At 39.7% G+C, this 21,138-nt stretch overlaps 1 protein-coding gene across 1 annotated transcript; it reads left to right on the top strand.

The window, feature by feature from the left end:
• Positions 1–7,181: 7,181 nt before the first annotated feature.
• XPA (XPA, DNA damage recognition and repair factor) lies at positions 7,182–19,428 on the top strand. Its single transcript, XM_072154670.1, has 7 exons — positions 7,182–7,316; positions 7,551–7,732; positions 9,749–9,859; positions 11,234–11,339; positions 12,383–12,548; positions 15,155–15,272; positions 19,243–19,428. Exons 2-7 carry the CDS (start codon positions 7,585–7,587, stop codon positions 19,389–19,391), a joined length of 798 nt encoding a protein of 265 aa, XP_072010771.1. The 5' UTR covers positions 7,182–7,316; positions 7,551–7,584; the 3' UTR covers positions 19,392–19,428.
• The last annotated feature ends 1,710 nt before the right edge of the window (positions 19,429–21,138 follow it).

Here is a 21,138-nt window from a genome sequence, read left to right as displayed (position 1 = left end):
TGCATGTGCAGTGAGCGTGTGCGCTTGCGGTGTTCTGTGTGCGTGTGCAATGTGTGCTGTGTATGCGGTGTATTACCGAAATTTTCATACTCCTCCTTGGCTAAAAATACTCCTCAAAAATGGTGAGAGGAGTATTTTTACCCATCTGGAAAAATGTTAGCGCGATCTCTGCCTACTAGTGTGTCAGAAATCATCAGCATGTGTAATATGGACCAAGCTGTCTAGGGAGCTGCAGAGGGAAGGAGCTCCTTCTGTCATCCATCGGCATCCTGCAGCTGCAATCACATAGTGTCACATAGCATCCCGGAGTCCACTTTATAGATAACTGTCTGTGACTGACAGTATAATGCAATGCGCTACATAAGTAGTGCCGTGCATTATACAAGAGATCAAATAATATCGTGTCATTGCTCCCTTGTGGACAAAGTAATATAAAAAATAAAAAACTTTTATGTAAAAAAAAAAAATCATAGTTCCATCCAGGCTAGAAAAGGCTAGTATTTGGTCAATTCCTCTACATTTGGAATTTCTTTCTCCATTGCACAGAGTATTGCCGCTAAGTACGATTTGTCCTGCACATAACAAGCCCTCATAGAGCTCTGTAAATGGAAAAATAAAAACTCTTTTGAAATGCAGGACATGGAAAACTTTGAAATGGTTAATAATGCGTTTATGTTCGTTATTTCTGCCTTGTTTAGCTACAATCTTTACAGTTTCTACAGTATAAGGTATGGAAATGTCAATTTAATAGATTGGATGGTTCAGGGAGAACAAATATTGTGTATGGAAAGCCATAAAAAGTGGACTGATATGGCAGCCAAGGGATCCATTTTAACCCCTTTTGTGACCAAGGGTCATTGACACCTGCATGTTCAGGTCCATTTTTGCAGTTCTATTATGTGCTACTTTAAATGATGATAAGTTTAGAAAAGCTTTAAATTTAAAAACAAGTATGTGGCCTGGCTATGGAGGACAGACAGCACAAGCTCCTGCTCCAAACCGGGCTACAGCCACGCATAATTGCCCCAAACCAGCAATTTAAAGCCCAATACATTTGGCACAAACATAAAAAGGTGGTCAGGCGCAATGTGACCCATACGGCTAAAGGCAAGTACTTCTCTAGCCTCTTGGCTGCCGCAGAAAGACTCCAGTATTTGCTTCTACCACCCCACAGCAGCAGAACCCTATGGTGGACAGCCCGACTTCAGCTGCACTAGACCCGACAGTACGTGTGATGTTTGTGATTGTCGATGTCCACCGCCCACCCTGCCCGGCCACATCAGAGGACATTGTTGGCGGCTACTCGAACATTGAGGGAGGCAAGATGGCCAACGCAAGTGTGGAGAATGTCCCACCACTGTCTCCGCTCATCCTGATGACCCTTGTGGCCGAGACACCCGGCAGCTGCTCCTTTGCTCAGGACTCGGGTGGAAGCCGATGAGGAGTGCCTGCAGATGCTTCCTGCTGCGGCAGAGATGGCGACAGACTGCAAAGCCCTGCATCCTTGGCGCACAGCCCGCCTGCAGCTCTCAGACCACACTGCTGTGCTGTCTCCTGCCCTCAACACAGACACAGGGACGGAGCTAACCAAGCCTGCATACCCAGGTACCTGTTCCCCATTGTGCACAATGCCCCCTGCACTAGAGGATCAGCTACCAGAAATCAGGGCTGAAATGGACTACTGCACCACCCACAGTTGTCATGCCAGAATAGCCCCTACAGTACCTGGACGAACACTACCTTTAACCCCACAACCTCCTCAGGCCTATAGACTGCATACTGAGCTTGCTGCACACCAGAGACCCCCAGAGACTCTGGTTGCTATATCCCCACGTCCCTCAGAGGGAGGCTCCCAATTGGAAACGCTAAGTTGTACATCAGAAGATTGCCCTGGCCATATGGGACCTCTGGAAGATACCCCCCCCCTCCCTCTGGAAGATTATTCCCAACTGTGTACACTGTAACAGAAAATAGTGCCCAAATGTCCGAATCAACACTTTTTCCCCATTTTTTCATCCATCAATAATTGAATAAAAAATGATCAGTCATATAGGTCCCAAATTCATATAAATTATCCAGCACATACTGCAAAAAATGACACCTTATTTGGTATCCCTGAGAAAGAGTCATTTGGAGCGCAGAATAAAATTTGTAAAAACAAGGCCCACAAGAAAACGTCACAAATGAGGGTTTTTTTGCCAATTTCACTGCACTTAGAATATTTTTTCCCAATTTTCCAGTACATTGTATAGAATATTAAATGGTGCCACTAAAAAGTACAATTTGTCCGGCAGATAACAAGCCCTCACCAATCTCTGTAAATGTAAAACTAAAAAAGTTATTGCTTTTGGAATGATGGGAGTAAAAAACAGAAACGCTAAATTGAAAGCCCTGTAAGTGTTGTATAGATTATGTATGGATGCATCACAGCATCCATGCTATCTACTCTTAAAAGTTACACTTGGAAATTTCTTAAATAAAAAGTTGCATATAACAAACAATTTTTTTTACAACATCCACAACCTTGAGGCTGTCTCATTTGAACCCATTGTTCACAATGGGGCAGATTTACTTACCCGGTCCATTCGCGATCCAGCGGCGTGTTCTCTGCGGTGGATTCGGGGTCTTCCGGCGATTCATTAAGGCAGTTCCTCCGACGTCCACCAGGTGTCGCTGCTGCGCTGAAGTCCGCCGAAGTTCACGATCTTATTTCTGGTGCAGGTAAGCGCATGTCCAGCGACACTTTTTTTTTTTTTAAATCCGTCCCCCGTTTTCTGTCGCGTGCACGCCGACGTGCCACATTCCGATCGCGTGCGCCAAAAACAGGAAAAATCTGTGCAAATCGGAAATATTCGGGAAACATGTCAGGAAACCGCGAATCAGGCCCTTAGTAAATGTGTGATTAGCACATTGTAATAAATGAAGAGGAAAATCCCCATATACCACCATACCGTAGAGTTAAAGTATCCGAGGGGGTCTGAAAAATAGTAAAAATAAAAATTTAAAAAAAGTAAAAAGAAAATTATATTAAAAAAAAATTAAAAATTCAAATCATCCCCCTTTCCCTAGAACTTATATAAATATAAATAAACAGTAAAAATTATAAACACATAAAGTATCGCCGCGTCCAAAAATGCCCGATCTATCAAAATATAATACCTTTTTTTCACTGCGTTTAACCCCGTAACAGAAATAGCACCCATTTTGAAAAATTTTAAAAAAATCAATAAAAAGTGATCAAAAGGTCGTACAATCCTAAAAATGGTAGCATTGAAAACGTCATCAAAAGTCGCAAAAAATTACACCACCCACAGCTCCGTACACTGAAGTATGAAAAATTTATTACTGCTAGAAATAGCAAAATCAAAAGAATATTTTTTGTACAGGAGGTTTTAATTCTTGCAAATGTATGTAAATAATAATAAGAATAAAGTAGACATTTGGGGCGCACAGTGAAATCCGTAAAATCCAACCCCATAAGAAAATTTGACTGCAATTTTTTTTCCCGCTTCCCAGTACACGGCATGGAATATGCAATACCATCGATATGAAGTGCAATTTGTTACGCGGAAAACCAGCCCTCACACAGCTCTTTACATGGAAAAATAAAAAAGATAAATTTTGAAGTTGGGGAGTCCGGTTTAATATGACACAAGAACTTTATTTCTGGGTGCAAGGCTTCAGCGATTTCAAGTTGGCCACTGTCATGACATTTATAAAGATCCTTTCTGCTCGGGGCATTTGCAAATAGAAGGTACAGGCAGTCCCCGGGTTACATACAAGATAGGGTCGGGAGGTTTGTTCTTAAGTTGAATTTGTATGTAAGTCAAAACTGTATATTTTATAATTGAAGTTCTAGACTTTTTTTTTTTTTTTTTGCCCAGTGACAATTGGAGTTTCAAAATTTTTGGTGTAATTGGAGAAAGAATTATCAATAAAGCTTCATTACAGACACCTTGTAGCTGATCATTGCAGTGTGGGACTATAGTAAAGCATCCAGAGAGCTTCACCAGAGGTCACAGTGGGCAAAGGGGTCCGTCTGTAACTATGGGTTGTCTGTCAATCCGGGTGTCCTTAAGTAGGGGACCGCCTGTATATAGCCGTATGGCAGTGGTAAAGGGGTTAAAGACTCCAGAGATGCCATAGAAACCCATTGCTCTTCCAATGTGCTAGTTAAACTCCTTGCTGCAGTCCCTAATAATATGCGACCATTACAGTGGCAGCCAAGCTGTTAGTTACAGTCAGGGACCTACTGTGTCCATGTATGGAATTCTTTGTTAAGTATCGTTAATATCATTAGCAGATGGCATCTTACAAAAACTGCATGAAGTGTCTCCTGTTATTTTCTTGAATGTAAATGCACATAAATATTCATTCGATTTATTGTTCACTTTTTTTAAAGGTAAAGGAAAAAAAATAATAATTATGCGTCAAGCTTGGTTTCAACATATGTTTCAGTTATGTATGAATGGTATGCATACATGTCAATCCTGTGTCTCCACTGTAAATAGAAGATGTTGTTGGGCATTCATTGCAGCAGTCACTGACAGGTGTTAATGAAAGATTGACATGATGACAAATGCTATGCTATAAAATCTTCACCGTATCGTATGTAACACTCGGGGAAAACGTTATCAAAACTAAGGAAAAGAGTGACATCTACTGTGCTGTACTGACAAGAGCTGAAACATCAAGAATTACTTTTCTATATTTTTTTTTGAATATTGAAGTAAAATTATTTACGGACGATATACGTCCCCCATACACTTCTATGGGCTGACGGCATCGTACGTGAGCGGTACGGTCATGCACACGTGCGGCACCATACCGCTCCGTAGTCCGGGAAAAGATAGGACATGTCCTATCTTTTCCCGTATTACGGCGCCGTGGCCCATATCTTCCTATGGAGAGCGGCGGGGATGAGGTGCGCTCACCTCCTCTCCCCGCGCTGCCGTGTGCCCGCCGTAGCCTTAAAGAGACCTTTCAATAACTCAAAGAATGGAACTAAACATACCATGCTGTAAAGGTTCAGGGACAATTTACATTTTGTTTCTAGGCCCCACCATTCCTGAGATATCAGCCCTGTTCTCCAACCATAATTTAGTTACAGCTACCAAAAAATGTGCTGAAAAAACTCACCTTGGCTTATACACGAGTCAAGTAAAAAATAAAAAACGTAATACTCACCCTCCGGTGTCCGGATCGTTGGCGCAGGTCCTGTTCTACAGCGCGGGTCCTGGTGGCTCCTCTTCTCATCTGCCGGCTACAGAAGAGAGAAGAGAAGCTGCCGAGACCCGTGCCAATGATCTGGACACCGGAGGGTGCGTATTAAGCTTTTTTAATTTTTTATGCGTTGGCAGGGGGCTGGCTGTATACTACGTGGGGGCTAGCTGTATACAACATGGGGGCTGGCTGTATACTGCATGGGTGCTGGCTGTATACTGCATGGGTGCTGGCTGTATACTACATGGGTGCTGGCTGTATACTGCATGGGGGCTGGGTGTATACTATAGGGGGCTGGCTGTATACTACACCCTCAGCTTATACTGTCAATAGGTTTTCACAGTTTTTGGTGGTAAAATTAGGGGTCTTGGCTTATACTCGAGTATATACGGTAGTTATAAATCTATAAACACTGATTTACATAAATATAAAGCACCTTTAACACCTCATACAAAAAATGGTGTTAAATGAACTGATCCAGAAGTTAAAAAAACACACACCAGAACACAGCACAAAAACCAAGCCCAGTACCTAAATACAGCATCAAAACCAAGTCATGCATATAAATACTTCACCAGAACCAAGCTCATTAGATAACTACAGATTAAGAATCATGCTCAGTACAAAAATGCATAAACAGAACCTACCCTCAGTAGATACATGCAGCACTTGAACACAACTAAGTAGATAAATGCAGAACCATAACTAAGCCTACCTACAGTACCAGAAACAAGCTAATTATATAAATATTGAGTTCTGTCAAACTGCAGATTATGCAGGAGGATGCTGCTCTGAGAACAAGAACTTTATCTGTACGCTACTTGTCGGCTCCCACTGTATGGAGAGGGCTCACAGGCTGATTGCAGCAAATGGGCGTATTGCAGCCATCGCCCACTGGGTAACACCCGAAGTTGGTGCTGGCAAATGCCAAATGCCTGTAATCCTGGTCAGTATATTGGATTTGATCGCCGCCCCCCATGTGAATTTATCAGTTATTATGACAGCCTTGGGTCATACAAAGACATTGTAATAGATGATGTGTAAAATCTACTTATACCGCCATACTGCAGTATAGCAGTCTATGGTTGGATCAACAAGACAACCTAGGGTTAAAGTACCCTAGGAGGATTTGAAAAATAGTAAACAATTTAAAAAATGTTAAATTTTTTTAAAAAACCCAAAAATTAATCCTTTACCCACACATGACGTAGTAGTACCGATGCCGGCGGCTTTAAAACGATGGCAGCACATGGTTAACGGTTAAAGTGCTCCATGCAGCATAGAGGCACCTAAAATTACTATGATTGGGCAGTGTTAGGATACCTCAGTGTTTAAATCCCCACAGAATGAATGACAAATAACCAAATAAAAATTCCTTTAGTAATACCGATGTGTCACTCCAAATGAGGCTCTCTTTTATAGGTGCAGTTTGCGGTCTCTGAAATATTTCCCACTTTATTGCTATCACTAAATATTCTGTGGGCCCTCCCTAGCATGCGCAGTTCTCTACTCGTGATCTCTGTGCTGCGCAGCATTCCGAGATTGCATTTTACCTGTGCTATTTGGGAAGCATCTCTAAAAATAAGAACAATGGGCGAAATTTATCATAAGTCTGAAGGCAGAACTGTTCTTGTAGTGTATGGCAACCAATCAGAGCTCAGCTTTAAGTTTCCCACAGCCGTTTATAAAATGGAAGATGAGCTCTGATTTTTTGCCATGGACTAGAACGGTTTTTCCTCAGACACGTCTAATGAAACGTCCCAAATGTGTTTCATCTCCCTCATCAAAAGCAGAAGACAGAAAACCTATACGATACAAACAGATGTGTATTTATAAGGAGCTTAGCTGCACATTTATATAAGACAAGCAGCACGGCGCCACAGAATGCCTGCCATGGCAGATGAAGCTGGGCGCGTCTCCGTACAAAAGCGCCTTAAAATGACTGGCATACGGTAGTGACGCCACCCGATGAATCAACACCAGCAGCCCCGTCATACATAGGAATGTGGGCGTGGCCATAACGTAACCCGGAAGGGTCGGGAGCTCACAACATCCGGGTCACGACGACAACGAATTTGTACCCCCGAATTAGGGTATGTGAGTGCAGGAGCAGTGTAGTGTGTTACCGCTGTTATGGTGCATGGTACCGTGTGAGCTGTGTCCGTTCATTATAACACATGTGGTGACATGTAGGATTGCCTTATGACAGCTCCCCTCGATCAGTGATTGTAATCCCTCTTCTCCCCGAAGTTTACTAGTGCAGTGCCCATTGAATTGGATTGGGTATCTGCCTCTGCTTATTATATTTTATTTCCCCCCTATCACAGGTTATTTTGTTGGACTTGACACAAGGTAATAAAAATGGACACGGAGCCAGTTCCAGACCCTCAGCTTGATGAAGACAAGAAGTTGCCAGCTGCTGTTCGGGCGAGGATTGAGCGAAATCGACAAAGGGCATTGATGCTTAGACAAGCCAGACTTGCCAGCAGGCCGTACCCCACTGGTGAAGGTGACAAGAATGTGAATACTCATTTAAACCTATTTTCTATTATAATTATTTGTGGAGGGTGACCAAAGAACAAACTCCATTTCTCAGTTATTTTTGGTTTCATTTGTATTCTCTTCGTAGTGCAGTAAAAATGACATGTTGACGTTTTACCTTTTCTTTTAACAACGTTTACATAAATTAATCCTGTAGTGTGAGAGTAGATGAGTTACACTATTTTTGGCCATTTCTGTGATTTTCGGCTTGCGGTTAGCTTCTGTGATAATCTTCTTATCTTACCTCCCTCTTTTATAATATGGAAATTTCTACTGAGCTGTTCTGAAGTGAGGAAAAAAAGGGGGAGGAGCAATGTGTTTCCAACCCTGCACTATTCAGGGGAAATGGGAATATACTAGTGTGGTGTACCTTTTTGTTAGGTGTTAACAACCTAAAGAAAACTTGTCGGATAAATTTTGTACCCTAAACCACCAATAGGTCTTATAAACCTGTAGTTAAGAGTCCCAAATTGACCTCTATGAGAGCTTTATGGTGCCTCTTTTAAAAAGTTCTACTCTCCTAGATGTGAGTCCGATGAAATCCTGCACTGATGCCTTTTCTTATGTTGCAGCAAGTGAACCTGGAATTATGAGCTATACCTGCAGCACTTGGGCAATGAAGTCGAGCTTCACTTACTGCATTGTATAGGCTCTGGACAAAAATAAATAGAAATATTGGTTTGTTTGTTTTTTGTTTTTTTTTTGCGAACGCACAAAAAATTCATATAGGGCAATATGAGAAACTAAACCCCTTGTTCATAATCTCCTGTGGGGTGGTTTAGTGTCCCAAATTCGTCTGACCGTTCAGTTTATTCTGTTATTTAAAAAAAAAAAAAAAGACATTTTTGTAAACTTTTTGTTTCTAAAATGATATTTTTTCAATATAGGATTTGCCTTTATTGAGGAAGTTTGAGTCTGCTGTCAGCATCTGCTCCATATAGTGTGGGCTCAGTGTGTATACTGGTCCGAATACCGTTTTAGGCATTAAAGTAAATCTACCATGAGATTTCCTGTTTATTAACTGTTCATTCTGCTGCGTGATTAGAAATATGTTGGTTAGGACCTGTTCTCCTCTACTCTACTTTTAAAAATTAAGCACAAGTGCTTTGGGGGACATCACTAGCGCTTTATTACACACCCCCAAAAGCACTTGTGACCCACCTCCCGTAGCCCTCGCTGCTTCCCTGTCCATATGCCTGCCAGAAATCTTGCAACAGCTCATGCAGCATGTACTCTGTGCTGCCACAAGATTGGGGAGGGAGGAGATGGCTAGCTTGAGCCTGTGCCCCCAGAAGCACTTGAGCTTCATTTAAATAAATTTAATTGTATTTTGCTACCCAGCAGCATTAATAGTTAATAAACAGTAAATCTCATGGTAGATTTCGTTTAAAGGGGTATTCTCATCCTGAGTATTCACAATCAGTTTGATAAATCTGCCCTATATAAACATTTCTTCCATTAGATGTTATTAAAAAAAAATGTTCCTGTGTGAAGATAATTTCTCATAAATATAGTCATGTTGTCCCTTAGAAACGAGAAAGCTTCCCCGGATACGACCACCTCTGCTGGATGGATTTCACAAATAAATAAAAAGTTTTTGTATATGAAATGTCCGGGAGTTACTGTATGTCCCACAGCCGTCCTGTGGTAATGATCGCTGAGTCCAGGTGGTCAGGCAGGGCTCAATTGCGCATGTCTGGCCACCGCTGCCAGAGTGTGACGTGGTCGTAACCGAGGAAGATATCTCGTTTCTAAGGGACAACATGGCTACATTTATGAGAAATTACCTTTACACAGGAACATTTTTTTTCATAACATCCAATTGAAGAAATGTTTATATATGGAAGATTAGTGAAACTGAATGTGAATGCCGAGACGAGAATACCCCTTTTAGCCCTACATGTTTTTCAATGTAACCCATTGAATGTGCTGACTATCTTATACACAGAATCTTCTAACCTAGATAATTTTTTTTTTTCCTTAGGAATTTCTGCCGTGAAGGCTCCTTCAAAGACTATAGATTCAGGTGGAGGATTCTTTATAGAAGAAGAAGAAACAAAGGAAAAAAATGTGGAAGCTATTGTACATAAGCCTGGTAAGGAATACAGCTAAATTCTTCTAAATAAGTTCTGTTCTAATAGCCTTGTCTGCATGTTACCATAATAGAGTTATATAGGAGTGATAAAACAGCTTAGCACAGTGAGCTATACTATTTTTGTAACTCCTGATGTAGCTGAAACATCTTGGGTTGCTGTCATTCTTAACTTTGTGGCCAGAAGAAGGACCAGTATGTTCTACTTTTGACCGTGTTGAGAAAATCTGTTATCTTTGTTTATCAATTTCTGTATTTCTGTAAAGATCCTCATTCCATAGTAGCATCTATTCTTTACTTCCTGCAGGTCCAGTTCCAAGTAGCTGAAATGTACCATTTAAAAAAAAATAATATATATATATATTAGTCCTCTTAAGAGTTCTTTGATCAGACAAAACTTGTAAGGGCTCACATTCATTATGGTTCACTACAGTTACTCCTGCTAGGGCAAGTGGTGCTCTTGTAAGGATGGGAGTCACATTTTCCTGAGGTCTAGGGAATCTAGGCACTTGTGCTCAAGGTTTACAAATTCAGGCAACCCCTTTGGAATAATATACCCAATCTACATCCATTGTATTCGGGACACAACATACTTCCACTGAACCTGGAATTATGTAAGCTTTTCTATCTCTTTGAAGGGGTATTCTTACCTGGACATTCACATTTAATTAATCTGTAATATTAAAACATTTCTTCAATTGCATTTTATTTAAAAACAAATGCATCTGTGTGAAAACAATTTCCCATAAACATAGCCATGTTTTCTCTTAGAAATCAGATGGTTGTCCTTGGATAGTCTGCAATCTGGCAGAGGTGGCTTCATGAACTATTGAAGTGCCCGACCACCTGGATTCAGCGTTCAGTACCACAGGACGGCTGTGCAATAACTCCAGCAGCGGTTGTATCCAAGGACAGTTATCTTAGGGACAACATGGCCACAATTGGGGAAATTATCTTCACACATGTACGTTTTTTACCATACCATCCAAAAGAAAAAATCTTTGTATTTGGAAAATTAAGAGAAACACCCTTAAAGTTATCTTTTATAAGTGGTTTTAAGTGTGTGCACAATAAAGTCACCATTTTTTCGCATTTTAATCTGTAATGGTAAAAATTACGTTTTTATATCACTTTTTGCTAATTATGATTGAAGAAGTAATAATTCCTTCCTAGACAGTGGTTATTTGGTTTTTGCTTTTATTGTTTCTTTTATGCAGGTGAAACATGTTGATGAAAATGTCTTAAAGTGACTGTAAAATGTGGAAGGTTTTACCCACAGAAAATCTGCATCGCTTTATTCTAGTGTGGACATAATTGTTACATTAAACTTATTAGACAGTTCCACCTATGTAGGCTAAACATTGTCTGTTTCTGCAGGTCCGGTACTAGAATTCGATTACCTAATTTGTGAGGAGTGTGGGAAAGATTTTATGGATTCATATTTAAGCAATCACTTTGATTTAGCCGTTTGCGATGGATGCAGGTAAATCGACATTTGCTGTTATGTTTTTTTCTTCATTTTTTTTTTTTTGTTTTTAGTATTTTTGTGAGATTAGATCTGTATTAGATTTTACTATACACCACTAAATACCTAATAGTTTGTGCCATAAATAATATTGTTAAAATAACGTTAGACTAATGCCCACTGCTGTTTCGTTTGAGCAGCCGTAGGAAGATGCACATGCTCAGCCTTGCTCTGTTTGTCTACCATTTGTAGCAGAAGAGTTGTTATCGCTTATGAGAGGGAGACATTATTTCAACAATTGCACTTGCTCAGCTTCTCCTCTGAGAAGGAAGACAGCTCTTCAGCTTCAGAAAGTACACCGAGAAACCCATAATATTAATAATGCTTCATTTATATGGTGCAATCGTTTTCTGTTGCATATTCTGTAATATACAAATGAAACAAGACCAAAGTGATAACAAAATCTGGCGAAACAATGGGAATGAGGACCATGCCCAATGATTGTCAACATGAGCCTATTTATTGAGGTGTACATAAAAGGGCTGTTTCCCTTAAATGTAACAACGTTGTCCCTTGCAAACAAGATAGCTGTCCTTGGATATGGCCACCCTATGCTACGGCAGCGGTAGACACACATTCGCTGGGTGTTGCTTTCAGACGGCTGTGAAACATGCAGTAACTCCCAGCCATTTCATATGAGAAAACTATTTGTTACTTTGTGTAATCACTTCAGCAGCAGTGGCCGTATCCAAGGACACCGTCTCTAAGGCACCATATGACTACAATTATGGGAAGTTATCTTCACACAGGTATGTTTCTTTATAATATCATCCTATTAAAGAAATATATGTTTATGGCAGATGAATTAAATGTGAATGTCCAGTTAGTAATAGCCCTTTAAGTGAAATTTGAATTGCTTATTTCAAAACTTCTCATTTCTTTAGAATGCTTTCTAAGGCCTCCAAAACAACAACAAACAAGTATGTTTGTATCCCTATTGCTGGTCACACTTGCAGGATAGAATAGCTCTTGTAATCTTTTGTTGTTATCTTTGTTTTTAGAGATGCAAAAGAAAATCATAAACTCATAACAAGGACTGAAGCCAAGAAAGAGTATTTACTGAAAGACTGTGATATTGATAAAAGGGAGCCAATTTTAAAGTATATTTTAAAGAAAAATCCGCACAATTCTCATTGGGGTGACATGAAACTTTACTTGAAATCACAGGTACCAATATGTTTTTAATGCTTAATTGTTTTCATTATACATCTATGATTCAACAACGCTTCTTAAAAAAAAAAAAACTATGTGCACCTAATTTTAAGTTTTGAGCTTGCTTGTTTGTAAATGTGCTGTGTTAGTTAAAGTGTCGACAGTCTAGCAGGCGAGGGTCAGATCCCTGGCAGTCAGACAGTTTGACACAAAGTCGAGATCTATGCATTTTATTACTACTATTTTGATAATAATAGTCTTTATTTATATAGAGCCAACAAATTCTGCAGCTCTTTACAAATCATAGGGTACATATACAAATATAATATTACATTACAGCGTACAAACAGTCATATGGAACAATAGGAGTGAGGGCCCCGCTTGCAAGAGCTTACAGTCTATGAAGTTTCTCTTTATTACCATACACAATGCTTACAGCATGTATGAACCCAGTGATAATGCTTGGACCCACTATAAAACGGCTGCTTGATTTTAGCAGATCTAGATGACCTCTGCTATTGCCTAATGCCCTTTTTGGTTTTCACAGATAGAAGAATCCGACAGAAACAAAAGGACACCGTTTTAGAAATGGCAGGGCTGTGGAGCATTCTTAACTTAAGGGGGTTCAGGGGTGCACAAGCCGCACTGAGAGGCCACATGCAGCCTGCCAAGCCACGGGTTGCCATCCGCACCCTACTGACAGAGTCCAATAAGCGGCATTAATTGGTACAGGAGGCCGTCTAATGGTGAATGCAGCTGAGAAGTCCTTACTGCTACCAGGTCCACTCTTGCTGCACCACTCTGTGTCCTGACAGCCAGAGGTCCTCAGTAAAGGAGGAGCAGGCAGGTATCGTAGTAGGAAGGTGGTGGTCATAGCACAGAAGATTAGCATCAGATTTGGGGGCAGGCAGCTATCATAGTCCGGAGTGGTCGTTGCACAGAAGATGTTTATCGCAGGAGAGGAGGCAAGCTAGATTACAGGCTGGGAGCACAATAATCTTGCAAGGAAGTATAAGCAAGGCTGGGTTTATATAGGAAGGTCAATCAAGGAAAGGGTGGAGCAAAACTAGGGAAATAGGAACTGGAAGATCTAGGATCAGCACTGGAGCTGTCCAGTTAGTAGAGCTGCATCCTGGGACAGAGGAGCTTGCTGGATCATATCCTGACAAGTTTCTTCTATGGGGGTCATCGGTAATAATAATAATTCCTTATATAGCGCACACAGATTATGCAGAGCTTGCCAGATCGGTCCTTCTCCCAAATGGGGCTCACAATCTAATCAAATTACCAGTATGTTTTGGAGTGTTGGAGGAAACCCACACAAACACAAGAGAGAACATACAAACACTTTTCAGATTTCAACAGTATTTGTCTCCAGTATTGATGGTCTACTATGGGGTCTTCAGTATTAGTAGATTTAGGCTCCAGTATTTTAAGCCTGCTCTGTGATCTCCAATAATATTATCTACTTTGCACTATTATAGTCTGCTCTGAATGCAGTTGCAATGGTTTCTGCAGTGGTATTTATTGCTGTGGTGTGGTATTTATAATTTCTAACAAAATCCAAGAAAAGGCTAGTGTGTAATAGGCATGAATGAATGCAAATCTTTTTTGCATTCATTCATGCCTATACACACTAGCCTTTTCTTGGATTTTGTTATACATTGTATTTAGTGTGTTGGCTACCTTATAACTATTTGGTTACTGCACACCCCTCCACTTATTAAGTGCAAAGTATTTATCATTTCTGGGGTGGCATTTGTTGCTCACCCTTGCAAGTTAGTTCTTGGTATAGAAAGAGGGTGGCAAGATATGCAAGTTATAACATATGGAGGAGGATCCACACCAAAAAACAACAACAATATCAAATTGAACCAGTGTGGTGTGTATGAATGATCCTCAAAGAAATATAGGTTAGTTCAAATAGTAAATATAAAGTTTATTGAAGACACCGTTAAAAACATTTAAAACTGCATGAAAAAAGTTCATGCACACAAATGGTTATGATGCAACCAAAAAAGCCCTCCACATTACCCCCTGGATATAACAATGCAAGGAAGACAAATCACAAAAGTCCATATAAAGATGTTAAATGGCTGGGACAAAGCAGGTAGGTATACAAATCACAGTCTAAAGTAAAGGCACAAATAGCCGATCAGTACACGAACCATTTCATGCTAACACCAGAACCAAATGTTACCCAATTGGGACTGCATTCGGGGGGTATGTGGCTGCGAGCCCCACGCGTATCGCCACAGTGTGTGGCTTCCTCAGGGGTGATTAAACACTGGGGTGTCCAGGATATTTATACAAAAAAGTAGATGAGTTGTCTGCCAATAGCGGCCGTTCTTACCTAACTTCCGCCTGCAGTTGCGGCGTCCGCGAACCTCCCGCACCGTCACTCGAACCTCGCGCAAGATATTTCTTATCTTGGGTAATTCAGCACAATATTCTGGGCAAAATCTATCACTATTGGGTTCTATGTCTCACAGAAAACCGCACACATAATAATGTAGATGCCACAGAAGGCATAAAGATATACACACCACAGATGACATGTCTTCATTCTTTTAGCTTTAATAAGACCAATGTTTTACTGCTGTCTTTTTAATCCATGACAGATTGTTAAACGTTCTTTAGAAGTATGGGGTACTGAAGAAGCTCTAGAAGAAGCAAAAGAAGTCCGTCAAGATAACCGGGATAAAATTAAGCAGAAAAAGTTTGACAAAAAAGTTAAAGGTAAGGTACTATAATTTTAATGTAATGTTTCAAATAAAATATCTTTTGTATGAGGCTTAAATAATCACTCATGTTTCAACAAACTTTATGAAGTTTGTTGTATCCGCCAATGTTTCATGCAATGTATCAGAGCAATCTGCCTCTCTTTCACTTACTTGGCTTTCACCATCCTTCCCTAATCTGCTTTTTTACCAGGAATAATGGTAGCAAATAGGTAATAATAACATCCAATAAAGGTTTCAGAAGTTAAATAAAGTAAAAATGAGAATGTTGTGATTTATATTATGGGACAGATATGTGATCTTCATTGCCTTATTGCTATGTACAGTTGTGCTCAAAAGTTTACATACGCCTGCAGAATTTTGTTCTTATTGCCCTTTTTTATAGATGAAAACTTGAAAACTTTTTTCCCCCATGGTTGGTGGTTGGGAGAAGCAATTTATTGTCAAACTACTGCAGATTGAAGTATTTTGTGGTAGTTGTGGATGAGGCTCTTTATTTTCTGAGATGGTAAAGTTGCCCACTATTTTTGCCAAAAAGCCTCCAGTTCCTGTAAATTCTTGGGTGCTTGAGATCTCCCCATAGTGGCTAAGTGATATTGCGGTCAGGAGACTTTACTGTAGCCAATGGCATTGCGACTTGGCCTTGTGTTTTGGATCGTTGTCCAAGTATATCCCATGTGCAGCTTCCTGGCTGACAAGTGTTAACTTGCCTCCATTATTTGCTGATAGTATGCTACATTCATCTTTCCTTTAACTTTGACCAAGGTTCCTGTACCTTTGTATTTTGAACACCCCCAACATCATAAGCGATCCACCTCTGTGGTTTACAGTAGGAATGGTGTTCCTTACATCAAAGTCCTTGATGTAACGTTTATCGTTGTATCGTTTAAGTTTGATTTTTGGTCTCATTACTCCAAATTACCTTGTTGCAGGAGTTTTGTGGCTTGTCTCTGTGAGGTTTGGCGTATTGTAGGCAAGATAATTTGTGGTATTTGCGCAGCAATGGCTGGATGAAGATGCCAGAGTCTGTCTGGATCCCAGAAACTCATTCAGCTTTTATGCACACACACTGATCACAAGCAGACAGGTCACAGGTGAACTTTTGGTCAGGGTCATTTGTATGTTTTTGGCTGTCATGATTTGGTTTTCATCATGATTTAAAAAGCGAGAACACAGTAGTTTGACAAAAAATGGCTTCACCCAACCACTAACCATGAGTGTGAAAAAAAGGTTTTGCGTTCTCATTCATATTCTCTGAAAAAGGCCAAGTATGCCAAAATTCAGCAGGGGTATGTAAACTTGTGAGAGACAAACAATGCCCTGCTGTGCTACCTCTTGTCTGCTCTCAGCAGGTACCATCTTCATTGTTAGACCTCTCTACCTCTGTGCTGTCTGTTATCTATCCAATAATACATTATATATACCCATAGCATTTCACTAGCCACCAGCAATGGATAGAGGAAGCACATATAATATTGCTTTTAGAAACTCTACACACAGTGTTCTGTTGGGCTACAGTACATTCCCTTCCATATCAAGTACTTCTATCTAGTTCAATTTACCCCTCTCCTATCCCACAGACAGTCTTGGCACTACAAGAGACTTGTTGTTTACTGAGCTCTCTGAGCTGACAAGCAGTCTACCTTATGTTAAAGGGGTTGTCCACTTTAAGCATACTCCAGCAAATAATTAATATTGTTTGTGTAAAGAAAAGTCATACTCATAAAGTTCATTCTTTACTTCCTGTAGATGTCACACAAGTGGCCAGCTTATTAGTATCACACAGCTCTGATTACACTGTGTGATATATATCGAGCCAGTCACCTGTGTGACATCAAATGACCATGGACCGGAGTTTATCTACAGGAAGTAAAGAATGAAGCTTCCTGTTGCATGAAAGCAAGAAGCGATCTACAAAAACCGTGAGAAATTGATACAAAAAGTATAGTGGATATAAACTTAACTTTTCATTCCACAAACAATATCAATTATTTTCTGATATGCGCTTACAGTGAACAACCACTTTAACAGCAGATGACACTAGAACAAACTTGTAGGTTTGATAACTATAAGCAACATGTTATTTAGATGTGATTTCTTTGAAGAAAAGTAGTTTCATCGGCAAATGTAATCATGGCCCCAACAATGCCATGCCTTAGCTAACCCTACTAGTGTGTTTATAACTTCTACTACTAAATGTCTTACTAAAAGATAATAGAAGATAAATTAAGTTGTTGTCACTGTTTCCAAGGTAACCCCAAACCTGTACTTTTAATAACCTGTGAGGCCCAATTTCCCTGCAAGTGCTGTGTAAATTCAGTTTTAATCTATGCGTATGCGCATGACGGTGTGACAGAATGGCGCACTCGATTTCAGGTTTTTTGGGGGGGGGGGGGTGGCGAGGTTCTTTTGTACCTTCTTTCTGAAAGACATGTTAGTTGTTGTGTGAAAGGGCAGTTCTACGTTCTGCTAAGCAAAGAAAGAACACAAGTACAATAACAGGTGTCTGGTGCTCCAAACAAAAAAATTCACATCAAGATAAAAAATGTTATTTAACCTAAAAATGAACTGTTTGTCAGCTAATATAGTGCTCTACACAATATTGTTTAAACCATCTCATTGCCAGGCATTTCTGGAAATTTTGCCACAATAATGGCCAGAGCAATTTTTACAATTTTGATATTTACAAATAAAACCAAATTTACAGCAAATAGAATTACTTAACCCCAACTAACCATATATTTTCTGAAAGCAGACACTTGCCCCATTATTAAAATTGCATTTAAGCGTTTATAGACATAGGCAAATGCATGCAATTTTGATTGAGTGTAAAATTTTATTTTAAAAAAACAATACATAAAATTTGGCTCCAGAAAATATTTACCTATTACATCTCCTAAATGTCATAGCTGAACATGTGTAGAGTTCACATCATAGTCATATGTTCATATGAATAAATCATCATAATATCACTAAAACTGAAACGACTATCTGCTTTTCAGCTAGAGATTTTAATACGGTCACAACCTACAAAATATACTATTTGGTATATTTTTGCAGAAAATTGCACTCAGGCTTCCTAGGGTAGTAACGGCTCTCTGACCACAAGGGGAGCTGTTGCTTTACAAGTGAAATCAAGTGTTTAAAGGAAACCTACCACTTCTGATGGTAGGTATTAGATGTAAACACCGGGCACCAGCTCAGGGTGAGCTGATGCCGGAGCTTACCTTAGCTAGTGTTTTAAACCGCTATATCGCGGTTTAAACACATTTTGATTTACAGCCCCGAGGTAGCTTCGGCGCTGTGCGCCTCCATAGGAAGTGCCGGAAGCTACCTCGGGGCTGTAAATCAAAATGTGTTTAAACCGCGATATAGCGGTTTAAAACACTAGCTAAGGTAAGCTCCGGCATCAGCTCACCCTGAGCTGGTGCCCGGTGTTTACATCTAATACCTACCATCAGAAGTGGTAGGTTTCCTTTAAACACTTATGTCTGTTGCGCTCCTTAAAGGGGTTTTCCTGCAAATAAATGTTAGGCCCTATCCACATCTCTCCTGATTTCCATCTTGCTAGCAACCAGACTGACACTGACATGTCAGATTACATAATCACAGTACCTATGTGTCCACTCGCTAGTTTAGAGAGAGTGCTACAAACTGCAAGTGAGGGTCAGTTCACAGGTCAGGCACATGTCATTTCAGCGACTTCACAGAGGTAAGGTATAAAGAGAAGACTTGCACATGTTCAGTTATTTTGAGCCAAAACCAGTAGTTGTTTAACACACAGAAGACCGAACGGCAATGTGAACAGGCCCTTAGGGTGCGTCCACATGTTCAGTTTTTCAGATCTAGTTTTTTATATCCAAACCTGTTTAAAAGTTGGGGGTACGCTATGCTATTTTCTATGAACTTTGCCAAAATTGTTAAGCTTCATTAGTAAACTTTATTTATGTAACATATCTGTTCCACAGAGCTTCGTCGTGCAGTAAGAAGCAGTTTATGGAGAAAAGATGCAAGTGGCCATAAACATGAGTATGGTCCAGAGGAACATGTTGAAGAGGATATGTACAAGAAGACATGCACAACATGTGGTCATGAATTAAATTATGAAAAAATGTGAATTTAATGAAGTAGAATTAAACCTTATATTTAAAATAAAATATGAACCTACTTAAAATTATTAATTGTTGATGCACTAGCCTTTTATCACAGTATGAATTGTTATTTAGTTTAACTTCTTCCTGCAATTTGATGTTCAGGGAGTATGAAGAGGGCTGATGAGTGCTGGCACCTATCGGTGAGCCCCGTAATCTCATCAGGACATGAGATCTGTTGCCAAGTCAGCCAGGAGTTTATGGCAAACTCTCAGGCCTTCATACAAAAAATTACAGTATGTGGAATCAATTTTTCATAAAACTTCTAGATTTCCTAGAAATGGTCAAGGACAGGAGATCTCCAATTCTCAAATAATGCATCCACTGAATAGTGTCCAAATAATAACCATAAAAGTTTACTTTTCAAACTTGTATAAACTTTACTTCAAGACATTACCCATTAGCATTTTCTTCATAAAAAAACATACAATTGCTCTGTATCGGCTTATATATTTATAGTTTGTTCATTAATATTTATATATAGCTTGCAATATTGTTTCAACCTTGGATTGCCTAAGCCAGCGTTTATACATTTGTACCTTTTATATCTTCACCGACCTAACATGATCGGCAAGTGAAATCATAACATGGATAAGCTTGACAAACACAAGTTTGTTGACAAACACTACTTCTTCTAGACGCCATAAAGCAATCTTACAAGCCTCATGTTCAATGTGACATTTTGAGGGACACGCCCCTTTCCTTCAGGGACTAATCAACCTGAGCTGGATGACTCATACACAGCAGCTGGGGGATGGTGCTGCAATTGATTACTTCTGGCTGTCAGAGACAATGCAGTGAATACAGCGTTCTCTGGAGCAGTGCACAATTAGGGTAAAAGGAAAAGTGCTAAGCCAGCCACAGGAGCAACAGAGCCTCATTATTATAATTTTATAATAGTTTTTTCAGCAAAACCACTCAATTCAGGGATTAAACAAGATATGTTTCTGCATCTGTGTAGCTACAGCATTCTCAAGGTACATTTGGTTCATAATGCATTAAATCAAATGGTAGATTTCCTTTAATGTATAAACTGGCTAAGTTCTGAAGGTGTTAAAAAAAATGTTCAGCAGCAGCCTCCCCAGACTAATAAAACATCCAGCAGCAATCGGAGAGTTACATTACTTTAATGAAATGTCCACAGCAGAGTCACGGCGGCGGTTTCTACCCACAGCACCTCATGTAGTTGGTAGTTTTTAAAGTTGAAGCTCTTGGGCTGCAGCTCAGCAGTTGGGGACTGCTGCTCTAGGGAAAAAAAAAATTACAAAAGAAAAGGTTCAAGTCGCCCTTGAACTGATTAAAAATTAAAAAAAAAAACCTATAAACATGTTATATATCACCGTGTTCCAAATTGCACATTCTATCAAAATATAAAAATGTTTATTCCTGATGGCGAATCCAAAAACAGAAAATGGTGGCCAAATGTCAGAATCAACACATTTTGCATCACATCAAATTTTGAATAAAAACGGATCAGATTACGCAGCGCTGCACAAAGCACATCAAACCTTTTCATTGGTACCAAATTATGAAAAAGTTATGTGTCTGAATTGGACAAAATCAAGATTTTTTTATCCAAAGGTTTGAAGTTGTTTTAATCCTATTGGAACATAATAAAACCTATATAAATTTGGTTGTTGTAAAACAGAGCCCACAGGAAAATGAATACAAGTTTATTTTTTCACCAATTTTACCACATTTGGAAGTTTTTAA

Source organism: Engystomops pustulosus, chromosome 1 (assembly GCF_040894005.1).
Source record: "Engystomops pustulosus chromosome 1, aEngPut4.maternal, whole genome shotgun sequence".
Classification (NCBI taxonomy): domain Eukaryota; kingdom Metazoa; phylum Chordata; class Amphibia; order Anura; family Leptodactylidae; genus Engystomops; species Engystomops pustulosus.
Note: the sequence above shows the minus strand (reverse complement) of the source record. Positions and strands in the feature narration are given on the sequence as shown.